Source organism: Sciurus vulgaris (genome assembly GCF_902686455.1).
Source record: "Sciurus vulgaris genome assembly, chromosome: 11".
NCBI lineage: Eukaryota > Metazoa > Chordata > Mammalia > Rodentia > Sciuridae > Sciurus > Sciurus vulgaris.
Window position 1 is genome coordinate 3,678,920 of NC_136472.1, and position 18,715 is coordinate 3,697,634.

The 18,715-nt window shown below is 54.0% G+C and overlaps 1 protein-coding gene across 2 annotated transcripts in view; it reads left to right on the top strand.

Moving 5' to 3' along the window:
- Nucleotides 1-18,715, top strand: part of KCNQ1 (potassium voltage-gated channel subfamily Q member 1) — a 321,727-nt gene that overhangs the window by 241,480 nt on the left and 61,532 nt on the right. For both annotated transcript variants that reach the window (XM_079104939.1, XM_079104940.1), the window contains exons 12-13: nucleotides 13,457-13,532; nucleotides 18,040-18,134. In XM_079104939.1, coding sequence (XP_078961065.1) covers nucleotides 13,457-13,532; nucleotides 18,040-18,134 — 171 coding nt within the window. The remainder of the gene's footprint in view (nucleotides 1-13,456; nucleotides 13,533-18,039; nucleotides 18,135-18,715) is intronic.

Genomic DNA, 18,715 nt, shown 5'->3' on the forward strand with positions numbered 1-18,715 from the left:
CTCTCTGGGCCTCAAGCATCCTTATTTGCACAAGAGGGATGACAGAGTCAAGACACGTATCTAAAAGCACAGGGGCGGGAACCGCCGAGTCCAGGAGGCGTGTTGTGTAAATGCATGGAAACCGGGAGGAGGGGAGGGGGCCTGGAGCCCAGGGGTGTCTTGTTGGAACCTGGGGCTGGGGCAGGACCTGAAGGGGCCCCACCTGAGGTCTGGGGGGCCCAGAGAGCAGGTCCACAGCTGGGGTAGGTGAGGAATACCAGGTATCAGGGGAAGACAGGGCTGGGACAGGAGGGGCTCTCCGCTCAGGGCCAAGACCTCGGGAGCTGGAGGAACAGCCGTTGGGCTTATGGGTGACCTGGCAGGGTAGGGGACCCGTGGGGGAAGGACAGTGGGCACCTGACAAAGTGTCCCAGGAGAGCCCTTGCCAGGCGTCCTGTCCTCAGCACCTTGTGGCAGAACCCCCCACCGCCGGCACCTTCCATCCCACTTAGCTGATCTAGGAAGGGCACCAGGGGCCTCCCCTCTGCCCGAGCCTCAGGCGCCTTGCCCTGTGCTCTGGGGGGCGTGCTCTCCGCCTGCGGGACTCCTCCCCGGGCTCCCAGGGAACCTTCCCTGGGGCCGCAGAAGCAGAGTGTCCTAACTGGTTTCCGGTCCCCTGTACCTCAAGTCCTCACAGATCCCCCGATTTAGCTCGGTGTCTTTTCCTCTCCTCCCTGTAACCCAAGTGGCTACAGGGGCCCTGGCCGGGATGGGTTGCTTTATAATTCACAAAGCTTTTGGAAGGAAATGCTCACAAATCACTTTTCTAGACGAAGACCAGTAAGAAGCCGTGTGATTCTTCTGAGACGTTAGGGGTTTTCTCTCCCTTGTTTTAATCAACAAGTTCCCAATAAGTCATTTCAGTGAGGCCATTACTGATGGCTCCTAATCTCCCGGGGCTGCTGAGCGAAATGGGATCTCTTGGCTCTTTCGCTGAAAACACTTTTCTTGTTTTCTTTCTCCGGCGCGCTGGAAGCCAGCCAACTCGCCAGTTCCATTAACTTAATGAGGGCTGACAGCCTGCAACAAACGTCCTCATAATCTCCCCAGGATTTAAATGGGGTCCTCCCCAGCGCCTGCTTACACCCCAACCTCGCCAGCTTTCCCTCTGTCTGCGCGCCAGCCCCTCCTGGGACAAAGCCCGGACAAAGATGCGTTTCTTTGCCGGTTCCTTCCCAGCAGCTCTGCACAGGCTGCCTTGGACTGTCAGGCCACCCGCCAAACTTGGGGCACCCGCACTCCCCACACCCCAGTGAGGCCCCAGCCACAGGGTTCCTTGAGAGCCAATAATCTCCAAAGCTCGGAGCTGCCTGGGCATGTCTGGCTGTCCTGCACCCTCCTCCCTGAGGCTACCTCCCCATCAGGATGAAAGCTGTCCCCATCTGGGCCTTTCTGGTTTCCTTTCTGGGCCCTTGAACTCCTGAGGCCTCCAAAGTTCAAAGAATTCTCCTGAATCAGCCGAGAGGCAGCATGGGAGTCAGTGTGGGGTTCCCTCGTGCTCGCCCCAGCCCTCATCTGCACCCCAACTTCAGAGGAAGCCCAGGGCTCTCAGGAGGAAATGATAGCACATTCAGGAGAGGGGCAGGGGCCTCCACCAGGAGAGGGAGGTGAGGACCGAGCAGATACCAAAGTGCATCCATCCCACGTTGCTCCCCAAGCAGTCCCTTCCTCTGGTGGGAGGATTTGAGTCTTATTGGCGTGGAGGGACCGAGAGCTGACCTCCAGACCCAGGGCCTAGGTTCCCAGCCAAGCGCTCCCCCTTGCGAACGGGCTGCTGTTCTGAGAGCAGTCGCTGTCCCCAGTGAGCCCTCGGTGAGTGTTGACGTGGCTCATGAACAAAAGCCGCCATCATCCTCCTGCTATGCCCTGTGTGGAACAGGTAGTCAGCAAGGACAGGGGTTGGTGAGGCTGCCCTGCCTGCACATCCAGAGACAGGCCACCACAGCCAAGGAGGTCAGTTTCTCGGAGCCTGAACTCTGTCCGGCAAAGTGAGCCCCCATCAGTGCCTCCCCGTCAGCGTGAGGGTCAAGTAATGCTCACCAAACTTGAGGCCCGGGGACAGAGTCACTGCTAGTGGCTGCTAGTGGTGTTTGCATACTCTGTCCTGGTTACTGCTGTCCCCTGGTACCCTGCTGTGGCAGGGACTGTGCTGAGCCTCCTGGGGGGCCCAGCCACAGCAGCCTGCTTCTTGTGCCTCCAGCAGGCTGGGCTCCTGTACCTTGCCCAGGCTGCTCTTCTGGCTGCAGTCTCCGCCTCCCCTCAGCACACCCTCTCCCATCTACCTGGGAGGCCTTCCCACACACGGGAGGCGTCAGGCTCCTTGGACAGGCCCTTGCTACACACAGTCTAGGTCTTCAAAATGTTCCCCAGAACTGTCACTGAGTGATTACCGTTACCCACTTTCCCCAAGGCTTAGCTTTCCATGAATCAGTTATACCAACCATGGTCAAAAATATGAAATGAAAAATTCTAGCAATAAACAATTCGTAAGTTTTAAATTGCTCGCTTGCTTGCTGTTCCAGTAGTGTGATGAAATCCGTGCTGTTCCACTCTGTCTTGCCAGGGATATGAAGTGTCCCTCTACCCAGTGTTTCTACACTGTATATGCTACTTACCTGTTAGCTACTTAGTAACCATCTCAGTTTAGTAACTAAGCAAGGTTTCAAGTGCTTGTGTTTAACCCTGTGGTCTCAAAGCATAAAAGCGGTGATGCTGACCATTCAGATGTGCCCAAAGAGAAGGTGTAACGTGCTTTCTTTAAGTGAAAGGGTGAAAATTCTCAACTTAATAAGAAAGAGGAAAAAGTTGTATGCTGAGTTGCTGAGACCTGTAGTCAGACAAAGCTTCTGTGTGTGAAGTTGTTCTTCCTGGAACTGCAAAAGTTCTGACCAGAGGCCGCCATAAGCGCTTAGAAGGTTTGGTGCTCTGCAGGAATCCAGGCACCCACAGGGTCTTAGAACTTGTCCCTCCTAGAGAAGGGAATGAAACAGTGTGATGAATGTCCATCACACCAGGTGACCACTGGTGATTCGGGCAGGGGCTTTATACACACAACCTGGTCACCGCTCTCTTTCACACCTCATCTAAGATTAGTGATTTGGGGTGCTTTCTGGAGACTGGACTACTCCTGAATTTCCTAGGGCCCCCACATTTTATCTTTCTCATCCCACGGATTGACTGCAGAGACGATCTGGACAGGGCCGAGATGATCCCACCAGTGATCAGGGTCTTTCCTGGCTGGGTTCAGTTCCTCAGGAAGCCCTTCCATGCCAGCTTCTCCTTCTATGACATCCCTTCTCAGTGTCCCCAGAGGCTATGTGTGGGTGACATGGGATGTCACTCACTTGGGGGCTTTCTGCTGGTCTTAGGGCTGCTCTGGAGAGTGAAAGCATCCAAGTCTGCCCTCTTACACCACAAGGGCATGGCAGGCTGCTTTCTCCCAAGATACCACTCTGCTTTCTGCAGATGTCATCGCTCACCTCCATGTGAGCTCAGTTTAGCTAGGTTGTTTAATTGAGGTGATGTGAACCAAGTTGAGTGAGTTAAATGGGGTTGACATGGACCAACCTGAAAGGAGTTGGATTAAGTAGCTGTTTATCTGCTCTGTACCATGTGGTCTCTGGGGTTTCCAGTGGAATATTTGGGCTATCATACAAAATACCTTGGGCTGCGTCACTTATAAGTAGAAGTTATTGTTCTGGAGGCTGGAAGTACAGCTGAAGGAGTGGGCAGATTCAGCATGTGCTCTTTTGACTTCCAAGATGGTGGAGTGGCAAATGGGCAAATAACTCCCTTGGGTTTCTTTTCTAAAGGCTCTACCCTCATGGCCTTAGAGCCTTCCAAAGATTCCACCTGAGAACTGCTGCTTCAATAGAAGAATTCTTGAGACATATAAAAATTCAGACTATATCATTCTGTCCCTGGTTTAGACATGAATTTTGGAGGGTCACAAACATTTATACCGTGGTGTTTTCCAGCCTGGAGAATTGATCCCTTTCACCTGGTTCTGGGGTACGGGTCACCTTTGCAAAGTCCACACCAACCACCTAACCCTGAGATCCTGCAGAATGTTATGGCCGCCAGCAGTGCTTGTGCTGTCTGGCCTGGGCTTGGGGCCAGCACAGGATTGCTCTCGCTGGGGAATGGCTGATGTGAAAACAATCTGGCAAAGACACAGGAACTGTACGTGTTTGGAGTCACATGTGATGAGATAACGCATTGACTCGGAATCCTCTCAGAACTCGGCATCCTCCCAGATAGCTAGCCTCATCTTTCTGCTCCATTTGGGCAAGGCCTGAAGATCCAGGAAAACCACCCTGAGAATGTGACTGCTATTAGGAGAGTGGTAGGGAGCCACTGTGGGATTCCAAATGGGCGCCTGGGTCACAGGATCTGAGATTTGACCCTTGGAAACCCCTCCGTCAGCCAGATTCTAGGGAATGGTTGGAAGGGATGAGACTGGAGCCAGATGGGTAGCTAAGAGGTGCCAGACCTGCCCCAGAAGGAGAGAGTGCTCCGGAGGTGGCCTGCCTGGGTTCCTGAGTGGCCCTGGGCAAGCAGTCCCTCCTGGAAGAAGCATGTGCCCCAAGCAGCCCTGTGAGGCTCAAAGCTGCCTGCCCACTCTCCTTCCCTTCTCTCCAGGGCCTGACAGTCTCCCCAGCTACACACCTTCCCTCTGAGTAATTCTGCTTTCGGGAGTGATCTGGGAGAGTCAGCCACAACTTCGGGTATTCACAGGGTTGTGCAATGGTCACTACTAAATTTAGAACACATTCATCACCCCTAAAAGCAACTCTGTACCCATCAACAGTCACTTCACATTCCCCTAACCCCAACCCTAGGGAGTCACTAATCTAATCTCCATTATCTATGGATTTGCCTATTCTGGATATTTCCATATAAATGGAATCCTACACTATGTGGTCTTTCACAACTGACTTCTTTCACTTAGCAAAATGTTTCCAAGGTTCATCCATGTTGTAGCATGTGCTAGCACTTCATTCTTTTTTAAGGCTGAATGGTATTCTACCCTGTGGCCAGAGCACATTGTCCATCCATCAGCTAATGAACACTTGGCTGTTTTCCCCAACTACGAACAAGGCTGCTAGGAACAATTATTCACAAATCCTTATGTGAACATGAGTTTTCATTTCTCTCAGGTGTACATACCTAGGAGTGGGACTATTGGTTGTGTGCTGAGTCTACATTGAACATTTTCAGGACCCATCAGCCTGTCTTCCACAGAGCCTTTCCCACTAGAGGAAGCACCCATGGCCAGTATGGCAAGGCATGAATTATACTTGTTCTATTGGCATAAGTGGTATGCTGGTCATTGGGAATGTGGACAGGGAAGAGGGCCTAGAGTGTCTTCTACACAGTTGGTGGAGTTACCAGCAGGGCTACCATTTTGAAAATGTGGCATCACATTTTCAAAAGTTGAGCATTCACATACCTAATGACCAGCAGCTGTGTGTCTCAGTATACACCCACGGGAAACTGGCACACGAACAACCCAGAGTGGACAGAATGAGCATCACAACTCCGTTCCCAGCACCAGCAGGAGGGAGAGCTCCATACACAGGGGAACTTTACACCAGCTATCACGAGTGAGCCAGAGCAGGAGACAGCCACGTGGGTCGGTGCTGGCAACACAATACAAAGGAAGAGCCTAACACATTTCTTATCAAATCTAAACCACCAAGCATATAGATTCGTATAGATTTTACAAAATCATATTTAAAAAAAGAAAGAAATGGGATGTAGCTCAGTGGTAGAGTGCTTACCCAGCATGCATGAGGTCCTAGGCTCATCCTCAGCACCAAAAAAAAAAAAAAAAAAAAAAAAAAAAATCAGGTAGATGTATACAACATGTGACCAACCAGATATGGAGGCATGCACCTGTGATCCCAGCTACCTGAGGCTGAGATAGAAGGATCATGAGTTTGATGACAGCCTGGGTGGCATAGCAAAATACTTTAATGTAAATCCAACAAAAATGTTTATAACTGTATGTTGATGCTGAAAGGCATCAAGAAGACCTAAATAAATGGAGGGACATACCTTGTTTGTGGATTAAAAGAATCAAAATAGCAAAAATTTTAATTTTCCTCAGAACTACCTATAAATCAATGCAATTCATAACAAAATCCAAGCAAGAATTTTTCACAGACATGGAAAAACTCATTCTAAAATGCATATGAGGAGGCACAAGTTCTAGGATAGCTATAACACTTTTGAAAAAGAAGAGTTAAGGGAGAGAGATTGCAATTTGGATTTTTGGTTTTGTTTCTTGGTCCTGGGGTTGGACCCAGGGGTGTTTACCATGGAGCTACATTGCCAGCCCTTTTTATTTCTTTATTTTGAGACAGGGTCTCATTTTGTTGCTGAGGCCCTCGAACTCGCAACCCTCCTGCCTCAGCCTCCCCAGTGGCTGTATAACACACCACTGTCATTTTGCACCCAGCAAGGTCACCAATTTTAAGACATTTTGTATAGTAAGGAATCAGGATACTGGTGCTAGTGGAGGGTAATCACAGATCAGTGAAACGGAACTGAGAATTCAGAAATAGGCTTACACAAATATGCCGACCAACTGTAAGACAAAGGTGCAAAAACAATGTGGTGGAGAAGGCTCATCCTTTTCAACACAGACCTGGACACTCCCACTGGTGCACACACCCCTTGGGTGGCCAGACAGTCCCCTCTCCAGCCCAGCTCCCCTTGGCAGCATGGGACTCCTGGCTTTGAATTTGATCCACACAGAAACCAGTGTCCTTCTGGAACCCTTGGGCTCAGCCCCCAGGATGGCTCAGCTAGGACTGTGTGCCCAACCAGCACCTACTGTGTAGGAAAGGGGTGGGCAGAGGTGAGGAGCGACTGCATGGATGGGCAGTTCAAGCAGCAAATCAGCACGCAGCCAACGGGTGAATGACTGAGTGGGTGAATTAAGGAATGAACGGGCGAGACGGAAGTCAGAGGATGCGAGCGACATAAGCCTTTTCCTCAGGGGCTGACTCCCTGTGGCCCGGCCCCAGGGCCGTGTGGCTGCTACCTCCCCAGGCAGCACCCCTTCCCTCCCCAGAATGCCCAGGGCCCCCTGCCCTTCCCAAGAGGCTCTCCAGCTGGGTCATGTGCCCTCCCCTTCAGAAGAAGCAGGAACCAAAAGCCCAGAGAGTGGCCCAGCTTGGGCAAGTACATGCCTTCCTGGAGCAAAGCCCTAGCCCCATTACCTGCAGGGTTTGGCAAGCCAGGGCCTGTGTCTTGCCCCCATCCCCACTAGCCAGTTCCTATGCCAGAGTTTCCAGGAAGGGACACTTGGCCACCTTCCCAGGCATACTGAGTGCAGAGAAAGAAGAGCACACCCTTGTGAAAGGATCAGGCAGGCACTGTCCTCTGAGACCAGAGTCATCCTGTCTAGCAAGGAGGCCAGGTAGCCAGGGCTGTCCCCAGAGCTGACAGGGACAGGCACTCCTGAGTCCTGGTTCTTTGGTCTGGCCAGGTCAGGGCCGTGTGGTGTGAAGGCTCCAGGCTGCTCTGGGAAGTTGGCCAGGTGAGGACAGAGGTGTGTGGAGGCTTCTGGAGTGGTCACTGGGCGTGGTCCTCTGAGCACAAGGGAATCTGAGAAGCCCTGGGTGTGGTCGCTGGTTGAGGGCCACGCCCTGTCCTTGTAGTCACGCCAGGCTCCCAGGGCCCTAGCCCCAGCTCAGGAGGAGCCCTCCGCAGTGAAGGGTCTGTGGGGACCGCCGGTGGGCAGTTAGGGGTGACGGAGAACAGAGGGACGTCCCCTGGGCAGGCCAGGCCTGGGACAGGCAGGAGAGGGGTCTCAGGGCTCCCGTTTGTCAAGTGTTTCCTTTTAAAGTCTGCGCTTCTGGAGTGGCATTGAAGGACTCGGGTCCTGCGGCCTCCGCAGGCCAGAGGTCTCTGCTCCTCTCAGGTCCCAGCCTAACTCCACCCGCGCGAGCGGCGGGCTGCTCGCTCCCCTGCCTCCTGCGGTGTCCTGGCTGCTCGGGCGCGTTATTGATAAGAACACCCTTCCGTCCGGACACAGCCACCTTGTAAAGCCAGGGCCACGGGTGTGCGCATCTGAGCGGGCTGCTCCGTCCCCTCACCATGTGCTTGGTCCCCGCCAGCATTGCTCTTTTCAGAGAGACCTTTCCCGTTTTCTTCCCCCGCTTCCAGTGTGCGTCTGCCTCACGCTGCAAGCGCCCCACAGCCCAGCCACCCTGGCCCGCTGGCGTTTCCAGCTTTGCTCCTGCGTCTTCCGACCTTGCTGCCCTCCAAAGTCACCATGGCTATTGCCGGCCCTCCGCATTTTCATGAATATTTTAGGATCAGCATCATGGTAAAAACAGCTGAAGTGGACCAGAATCCATGCCCTGACTCAGGGAAGCCGTCTTCTGAGTCCCGAGTCTCCTTTCACGTGAGCATGCCACGTGCCTCCACGGCTGGAGTCCCACCGAGGCCTGGAGCCTTGCAGAACAGGGGCCTAGCTCATCTTCAGATAGGTTTGTTCCTCGGTAGTTCCGGGGCTGTGATGCTTTTATCATTGACTTCTTCTTTATTTCATGTTCCGGTTGTTTGTTACCAGCAAAGAGAACCGTAACTGACTGTGATAGATGATCCTTGAAACCAGAATCCTGGCTAAATCCCTTTGTCAATTCCCGCAGCTTCTCTGAGGACTCCTATGTATTTTCCCACATGATGGCATCATTCCCAAATAGTGGCAGTTCCTCTCTTGTCTGGACCACCGTCACATGGACTCCCTTCCTACCTTGACACGCGGGCTGGGGCTTCTGGACAACGTTAGATAAGTGGAAAGCGCCAACGTCCCCGCTCAGCTCCCGTCCCGGGAGCCAAGTGTCTGACACTCTGACGTTAAGGGCGACGTGTGCTTCGGGCTTGGTGGGTCGGTTTGTTTGCTTTCGTTTCTTCAGTTCCTTGCTTTTTTGTTTTTTTAGATAATGCGTTTCCTTCTACTCCTAGTGTGCAGGGAGTTGTGTTTTCATTAAGAAGGGGTCTTGAATTTTATCAAATGCTTTTCTGCATCTTTTGAGTCGATTGCAGGTTTTTCCCGATCCTGCTGCTGTGGTGAGCTGTGTTGATTTCTGACCTCAACCCCACCTCGCACACCTGGGCAAGCCTGGCTTGTTCCATCTTTCTGTAACGCTGGGGCCACTTAACTGGTGTCTCGTCTAGGATATTTGCATTTAGCTCAGGGCGGATGAGGGGAGCAACCTTCCGTTCTCTGTCTCAAACACGCTTGTCAGACGTGGACATCAAGGTCATGCTACCTCACAAAAATCCTCTCAGGAGATTCGTATAAAATTGGTATTACTTCTTCCTTAACTGTTGGGAAGAACCTACCGGCAGAGTCGTCAGGACTTTGAGCTCTCTCTGTGAGAAGATCATTAAAATTCCCAGTTTAATTTAAATAATCCTGGACAATTGACATTTTTATTTCTCCTATTTTCTTTTTTTAATTTTTTAGTTGCAGATGGGCACAGGCCTTTATTTTATTTATTTATTTTTAGGCTGAGGATGGAACCCACTGCCTCACACGTGCAAGGCAGGTGCTCTACCACTGAGCCACAACCCCGGCCCCTCTCCTATTTTCTTTTTATAGATTATATGTTTGATGAATGGAACTATTTTATCTAAATTATCAAAATTACTCCTGTTCATATCCTTTGATATGAGGTTTCCTAAGGTCGCTAGGTCCACAATTACCATTTGATTTTCAATGCCTGCCATCGCACACTCTGTCAACCTTGCTAAAGTTTATCAATTTTTAAGACCCTTCAAAGAACCACATTCTGGCCGAACTCTCCTCAATATAATGTCCATTTTCTATTTCATCTCTTTATGCTCTTGTCGTTAGTGTCTCTTTCTTCCAATGTTACGTTTAAATTTGTGGGTTTTTAACTTCTTGAGATGAGTTTCAGCCTCTCTTCTACCCTAAACTTTCTCTGAGTGCCTGTTTCACTTGCCTCAAACACTTATTGAGCTGCAATTTGGGAAACGCTACACTTTTTATTATTCAATTAAAACAATCTTCTAATTCATATCAGATTTTTTTCTTTGACTTATTTAGAGTGTTTAACTTCCAAACACTCAGGGACTTTCTAGTTTCAGACATATATGTTTTAGTTGATTTCGAGTTGCATGTCACAGTGGTCAGAGAACACGCTAAATGTGGCTTGATTCTCGGAGTGTGTGGGCACCTGCTTTTCACACCTTGGGTCTGGTGTCTGGGGTCACAGTGCTCTGTGCACTCCCGGGAGGCCTGTGTGGACTTCAGTTATGAGGGTCCCCACTTCATGGGGGCCACTGACGCTGTTGGCATCTGGCTCGGGGGATGCTTCTGTGGGTTACTGGTGAGGTGTGGCATGAGTTTCCTCCTTCACCTTTCTTTACTGCTGCTCTGCTTTCTGTGTTTTAAGGTCATGTTTATAGGTGCATGCAGACTTAGAATCGATCTCTTCTGCTGCCTTGATGCTTTCATAATTATGAACTGTTCTTCTTTATCTCTGGTAAGTCTTCAGGAACACTTGGCCTGATATTAGTTCACCAATACCAGTTTTCATTTAGTTATACTATGATATATATTTTTCTATTCTTTTACCATCGATCTTTCTGTATTTCTGTTTTTTTGGCACAGGTGCCTAGGATTGAACTGAGCCAATCCCCAGACCTATTTTGTATATTTTTTTTAAATTTTAAACTTTTTAAAAATATTTTTTAATTGTCAAGGGACCATTATTTTTATTCATTTCTTTATATGTGGTGCTGAGACTCAAACCCAGTGCTTCTCACATTTGAGGCAAGTGCTCTACCACTGAGCCACACCCCAGCCCTATTTTGTATTTTATTTAGAGACAGGGTCTCACTGCGTTGCTTAGCACCTCGCTATTGCTGAGGCTGGGTTCAAACTGGAGATCCTCCTGCCTCAGCCTCCCTAAAGTACATGATTCTAATTGGAATATTAATCCATCAACAGTGCGTGCCGTCCACCATGTTGAGAGAGTTGACATCTTTCTCATGTGCTTTGTCTCTTTCTCTGATTCTATTTTCTGTCCCTGCTCCATTGCTATCATCCGCCAGTTCATGGGCATGCTTCTGTTCTAGAATTTCCATTTTGCTGTGACTATATGGTTTTTATCTCTCCGCTGAAATTCCCCAACTTCTCATCTGTTTTCTTGAGCCTATTTGTCAAGGTTATTTTGCAGCTCTCTCAGAACTTAGAAGTGAACCACAACCATCTATTTGCTCGTGCGTCTGTGGGCCAGTGGTTTGGGCTGCTCAGCTGGCGGGCTCGCTGGGGCTGGCCGTGCGGCAGTGCTGCTGTGGCAGCTAGTGGCTCAGCCTCAGGTGCCCAGAGCGCGCGGCTGTCGGGCAGGGCACCTTGACTCTCCTTCACCTGACCTTTCCAGCAGGCTAAATCAAGAGGCAGCAGCATTCTAAGAGGGGAGTGAAACCACAAGTCCTCTCCAGCACAAAGCTCACGCAAACGGGCCCTAGAAACACTCGAGTCCTCAGAGCCGGACTTGCAAAGACTGTGCCCACCTTCAACCCGCCACCGTGCGTCCTCTGCCCTTAATCTTTCATTGTCCTCCTCGGTGCAAAAGTCATTCACCCCTGCAAGACACCTAGAAGTCTCAGCCAATTGTAGGGGGCATTCTGCTCCGAGGCCAGTGTCTCGTTATCTGCCTCTTGTTCCTGCACAGTGCCTGGGCCCAAAATCAATGCCATGTGTTTTTAGAGATTGATATCACAAATCCTAATTTCTCTATCAGTTATCTGTTGCTACATCACAAACCACAGATAAATATAGTGGTTTCACACAATTGTTTTCTTTGCTTACAACTCTGTGGGTGAGGAATTTGGACTTGGCTCAACTGGGAGATGGTTCTGCCAGCTTTGCTTGGGGTGACTCAGGCAGCTGCAGTCATCTGGCAGCTGACTTGGGGCGGGAGGGTCTAAGACAGCATCACTCACATGTCTCCAGCTTGGTGCTGGCTACTGGCGAGGGCACCTCTGTTGGCGTGTGGCTCCTCCACTCCTGAGCTCAGGCTTGCTCACACAGCCATGATCCAAGAGCCTGCACGACACACCGCAGGAGTTTCCCAGCGCTCTGGCAGTCATGTGAAGTCACAAAGTCAGTCCACATCCAAGTCGTAGGAAGACGGACTCCGTCTCTTTTTGGGAGAAGCTACAAGAAGTCAGGGCTCCTAAATGTGCCATAACTTTAGATCTATTTCTAAGGTCTGTTTTTTCCCTTGATTTTCAATCTTTCATGTGTGAAAAGCAAATGTCACAGCCCTGATGATGTTAACCCTCTACAGGATTTTCTCTTGGTCAGGGTACTTTGCTCCAGTCAGGGCTGAGACAGTTGAGGCTTCACAGAAATCGTGGGGGTCCTACTAGGTAGATCTGAATCCCCAGGATGCTCTCCCCAGAGACATGAGCCTGTGGAGGGCTCTGCTTTGCTTTCACCCTCTTGGCAGCTGCCTTTCCTCTGCTTCTCCAAATCTTACCCACACGGGCAGATTGGGAATGCACAGAGGCTTCCGGGGAAACTGCGTGAAAGGGGCACACTGCTCTAGCCTCAGTCCCCCCGATCTTGTCTGCTCATCTCCTGGCATCTTGGTGGCCCTGGACTCCACTGGTTTTCTCATAGCCTGGTACCTGGGCGTCCTGTGTGCAGATTTCCCACAATGAGGAGGACAAGTGGCCGGAGTCTAGGCTCACTGTCCCCTCTGGCTGGAATCTTGGTCCTTTGAGTCTTGCATTCTCTCAAGCCTTCTAACAGCCACTTGGGGGTTTACTCTGGTTGTCACAGCAAGTGTCCAGCAGGAGGTTTGGTCAGGCACAAGCCTTGTGGACAGAAGGAAACTCCCAGGAACTCCACATGCTGATTTCTTCCCTGTGCACACATGTGGAACCTCACATTTCCTTTCTCCATGGCGTATCTTGAAGGAACTTCATTCCTAGAGGGAACTTGAGAAGCAACCCAGTGCTGTGCCCCATGCAAGCGTGGCCCAGGTGGTAAAGCTTCTTCCTTACTTGTCCCAGCTTCTCCAGGGGCCTGCCTGCTAGCACAGCTAGGGACACGGCTGCAGTCAGGGGTGTTGGGCCTCAGTTGCGTACACCTCCGCACGGCCTCCAGTGAGGAAGTTTCCCTTACTCCGCTGCGAGTTAGAGGCACAGCCCTTGCCAACTGGAAGCTCTGACTCTCACCCTGCTTCTAAATGACGAAAAGAAAGGCCCCTCTTCCCATGCAAACCCTATCTCCTGCCTCCCTCGAGCCCCAGGACTTGAACATGCTCCTTGCTTCTGGAGGGTCTGTCCATGGGCAGCAGGGCCACCGGTACTTCTCACAGAGTGGCCCTCACACCCTCCTCTCCGCTCTCCGCTGCAGGCTCCGGGAGCACCACCGGGCAACCATCAAGGTCATTCGACGCATGCAGTACTTTGTGGCCAAGAAGAAGTTCCAGGTGAGTCCTGCGCCAAGCCACCTGCACTCTGCCTGCCCACCCAGCCTGCTGCAGCAGAACAAGCCCCTCTGGGACTGCCCCAGCCACAGCGGGGGCTGCCGAGGTCTCCACCTGCCAGCTGCTCGGGCAGGGCCATCCAGGACCACTCACCCTCAAACACCCCACGAGGACTTCACCGTTGTCCCTGGAAGTCCTTTTTCACCAAGGCAGTAGGCCCGGCCCAGGACACTCTGCTGAGTCCTGGCCTGGGCACCCACAGGCACCCACACAGCCTCCCTCATCGCTAGCTGGGAGGTAGCAGCCTCACAGACTCACTCCATTTGCCCTGGGTGGGCCATGCAAGGCTGCCTTAGCGAGTGACAGGCTGATGCCATCGGAATGACCGAGGCAGAGTCTGCCCCAATCACTCAGTCAGGATGCCACACGCTTCCCCAACACCCCATGCCCTTAAGTGTGGGGGTCTGGAGAAGACGGGAGGCCTGCCCTGCTCCATTAGGGGGTCTCCCCGCTGGGCAGGCCTGCGGCTCTGGGCTGCCAGGACCCCTGGGGTGGGGTGTCCCTAGAGAATGCAGCTGGGGCAGGCTGGCTTCTCTGCTGGGTGGGTGGGGACCGTGCTTGGATGGAGGCCTCAGGGAGGGGGACTTACTGCTCACTCTGAGAACATGTGTGTAGTCATAACCCACAGGCAGCCCGGGTGCGGGTCCTCTGTCCAGTAAGCCCTCGTTTTCAAGCAGGGAAGGCTGGGGTGACTTGCCAGAGCCCTCAGAGAGTCACGGTGGTGGCCCTGCATCTAGCTCCAAGCCACAGGGGTGACAAAGACTCACAGTCCCCCTCAGTAGACCTCCTGCTGGGCCCCAGGCAGCATGGTCTCTGCCTCCAGATGCCACAGGGCTTCCAGGGTTCAGACCCCACCCATGCAACCCTGGGCTCCTGTCTCCATCTGCAGTGGACAAGGAGTGCAAGGGCTGGGCACCAGGCAGCCTCACAGCCTCACGCGGCCTCACCGCAGCAGCCCAGGCCAGCATCTGCCTCGCGCTCTTCCTGGCTCAAGAGCAGCGCCTGGGCCAGAGGCTCTTCCCACCCTCATGCAGCATGTGGACCCTCAACCTGGGCACTGCCAGGCTCAAGGAACAGAGAGTCTGCAAATGTGACCATGTTCTGCTGCCACCCCCTCAGCTGCACCTCCTGGGGGTGTCAATGGCTCCACTGGACCCCAATCTCCTGCAAGGCCTGGGACTTCTCATTGTCAAAATGAGTAGAGTCCACGCTCAGCCAGTACCAGGAAGTCTGCTCGGTGACATTTGGGGGAGCTCAGAGGCCCACGGATGAGGGCATGGAGATGTGGTGTGGCTGCCTGCCCTGGCACCCATGCGGAGGGCCCTTGTCCTGGCTGCTGGGGCAGGAGCTCACACAGGGCACCAGAGTTAGCAGCACTCTCCCAGGAGAGGAATGGGCTACAGGAAGCCCCTTGGAGATAGGTGCAGGCAGGACAGTCCCCCAGGAGCAAAGGAATGGCCAAGGCGCATCACCCCTGCTGGGAAGCAGCTGGGAAGTGACAGCTCAAGCCACCAAGTTCACCCTGGTGAAGCAGACGGTTCTGAGGGTTCTACCAGGGCAAGATGGTCCCCAGCCTAAGACATTGGGTCCCTGTGGGCAGAGGATAGGCCCCCAGTCCAGAATATCCCAGGACCTACTTGGCACTGGGCAGAGCATATGAACCCTCGTGCTTCCCAGGAAGGCCCACTTGAGATGGAGAGGTCATCTGCAGTGGCTCTTGCAGACAAGGCTCTTGTCATTGTGACAGGCAAGACGACTACCTGGTGGTGCAGGTGCAGGGCCCAGAGGAGAGGCTAAGAGCCCTGCACTTCCTTCCAGGCCGTGGGTCCTTTCCTGCCTCAGGACGCAGGCCCAGGTCCTTACAGTGGCCCAAGAAGCTTCCAGAGCAGGCTGGGAAACACCCACCGCCAGCTCTCTGCTTCTCGCTGGCACCCTGGGGAGGCAGCAGCAGAGCTTTGCAGTGTGGAGCTCCTGAGCAGGGAGCCTGGGGCTCCCTCCAGGGCGGTTCTCATGCTGAGTCCTCCAGGGACAAACAGTGAGGCGGGGAAGAGGGAGCTCTTGACAGGGAGGAGCTTCACGGGGCCCCAGTTGCCCCGCCATGCCAGTTCTTATCAGCTAGTCTGCCCACCTGCACGCCACCTACCCCAGCTGGCCTCCGGTTGCAGGAGTGGCAGTCGACGCTCCCGCCTGCCTTGCCAGCCGATAAGCCCCCAGCTAGCCGCCCCTGTCTGGCCCCAGGAGCCAGAGCCTCTTAGCCCTTTGAGTTTGCCTTGAACGCCCGCCGTCCACTGTCGATCTGTCTGGACAGGTCAGCCTATCTCTGGCTCTGATGCAGCCAGGGGACATGAGATCTAGAGAAAACCTGAGGTGGTCTCTCTAGCCAGACCCCAGGCAGCCACTTGACAGAGGCCCCACAAGCCCTGAGCAGACCCTGGATGGAACTCAGCAGCTCCAAGATAAGCTTCAGCAGGCCTGGGACACCACTGGCCATGGGGAGTCAGTGGGGCATTGCTGACCCTTCCCGGGCCATGCTTTGCTCAGGAGCCCTGCCCCATCCTGCTCTCCTGTTGCATACGACTCTGCAGAAGCTCCTGATAGACATTCACACACACCTAGACCCAGTGGCCCACAGGTTCCCAGGCAGTCTGGGGACCAACACAAGCCCCCTCCCCAGTCCAGGACCAGACCCACAACACCTTCAGCCCTGGACCTAGAGTTCCCTGGCCTCCCTTCCCCTCACTCAGCCCCAAGCTCACCAGGCAGACTGTTGAACTTCCTAGCTGGCCACCCGACTCCAGGCCTTCATCATCATGCGCTAGGGAAAGGTGCAGACCCCGGGCTCAGCCACAGCCCCCTCGGACTCTGGCAAGGTGCTGGTCCCAAGTTCCCTGAGCTTCCTGACCCAGCATCTTATTTACTCTCATTCCCTCTCTGTCAGGCAGAACAAGGTAGAGCTCAGCATCCCACCTTCCATAAAAGAGGAGCAAGGCCCAGCACCCCATCTTACAGAGGGAGGAGCAAAACTTAGTGTCTCATCCTGTAGAAGGAAGGATCAGGGCTTAGCATCCCATCTTACAGAAGGAAGGAGCCAGGCTTAGCCTCCCCATTTTACAGAAAGAGAAACTAAAACCCAGGGACAGAATCAGCCTATACCCAAGTGCAGATTTTCCTGCTGTAGTCAGGCTGAGTAGGTGTGGGGTGGAGGGTCTGCCCAGAGTCCCACCCACACCTGACCCATGGTGGGCCTTTGTGTCGAGACAGGTGATACAGGTGGTCCTGGCGCCCGTGGTGGTCCCCGCAGCGGCAGACCCCTCACCAAGGCTCAGCTGTGTTGAAGGAAGTAGGCTCCATCTCTGCCTTCCCAATGTCATGCCTCTCACTTAGGGTTCCTTGTGGGGCTGGTGATTCTGGCCTGCTTGGTGTCATGTGGAGGACAGGAGGCCCTGGGCTTCAGAGCCCATGCTCTGGTAGGTAGGAGGCCTCTGCCCTGCCTAGGGATTCCTGGGGTACAGCGCTGTGTTGGGGGTCATAAGAACTCTGGCAAGCCCCCAGCCTTTGTGGTGGAAACCCTGGGCACGTCAGAGTGTGCACAGAGCTGGGGGGACCCAGACACCTGAGGCAGGACACTCCCTGAGAGCTCCCCATCTTCCTGGGCAGGCAGGAGTGGTCCCCCTCCTAGGTGAGGGTAGCTCTAGTCTCTGGAATGAGCTGCACGGAGCCTCACAGGGGCAGGGAGACGCAGACCCCCGCGGGCCGTCTCTCGTCCCCGGCCCCTCTGCCCTGGGCAGGCCCAGCCTGCACCACAGAGCTGTTTGGCAGGTGTCCTGTGGAAGGCAGCAATCCCAGCTCCTTGCAGGTGGAGCTGCTTGGGTGGTACAGAGGCCACTGGGCCCCGACCTATCTCCCCATGGCCTCGGGGGGATAGAGCTGTGCCTTGCTGGTGGGCACACAGCTTCTGGGGCCACCTGAGCCTGGCTCAGCCTGGCTGCTGCTGCCTGGGTGAGACCCTCAACGGGGGCCTGGGAACAAGGCCACAGGTGGGCTTGAAGCTCTGCTGGCAGCACGAGGAGCTTCACCTTCTTGTGGTCATTTCTGGTGATGTCACCTGAGCCCCATGCCTGGGGCTGCCAACCTGGTCCCACCTAGTCCCAGGCCTGCCGTGGGAACCAGCTCAGGGGCCCACACCCTCGGCCCTCAGAGCACACACCGCAGGCTTGGTTGTCCACTGAGTGCACTCCCGCCCGTCACTGGGAGAGCATGTGGTGGGCCACGCAGAGACCAAGGGGCACTGCCAGCAGTGAGTGTGTCCCGGTGCCCAGGTGCCGCAGCCCAGGCTCAAGCCCCAGCAGGGCAGAGGCCTGCTCCCAGGCTGTCCTCTGCCCACGACTTCCTGCATGGAGAGCTGAGCCTCCAGGCACGGGGATGTGACTGGCGTCTTTCTGGCCTACAGCAAGCAAGGAAGCCCTACGACGTGCGGGACGTCATCGAGCAGTACTCTCAAGGCCACCTCAACCTCATGGTGCGCATCAAGGAGCTGCAGAGAAGGTGGGCACAGGTGGGGTCCCGGGGACAGGACCCTGGTGGGGTCGTCACCGTGCCGCATGTTGCCCAGCCACCCCTGCCCCAGCCTCACGGTGGATAAGGTCCCAGGGAGGAAAGAGACTTGGGTTCCCAGACCCACCCCCTGGGCCTCCCCTATCCACAGGTCTGACCACCTGGGGTTCTGCCTACCACCGGGCCTGGAGCCGTAGACCCTGACAGTTGCAAATCAGCACGTTCTGGGCTTCTGGATCCTGTTCCCATGGAAGCAGAGAGGTCCTTAAGCACCAGCAGACGTTAGACCACATGGGCTAACCTGGGAACCTCACTTGTAATGTTATAGGGTCCAGCTGGGAGAATGGACCTCCCCCGGTCACCGGCAGGGCCAGGGCTCAGGGCCCCCTATCGCTGACCCTACTTGCCCCACCAGGGTAGAAGTCTAAGGGACGAGACCAGTCGCCACCCCTCCTCTCTGAGCCGCCTGCCGGGCTCTCAGGCACATGTGTCTCTGGGGCGCAGGAACTTCTGGCAGGCCTTAGGTTGGTGTCACCAGGTGTCCAGGGTGGGTGGGCAGTGTGTCATCTTGC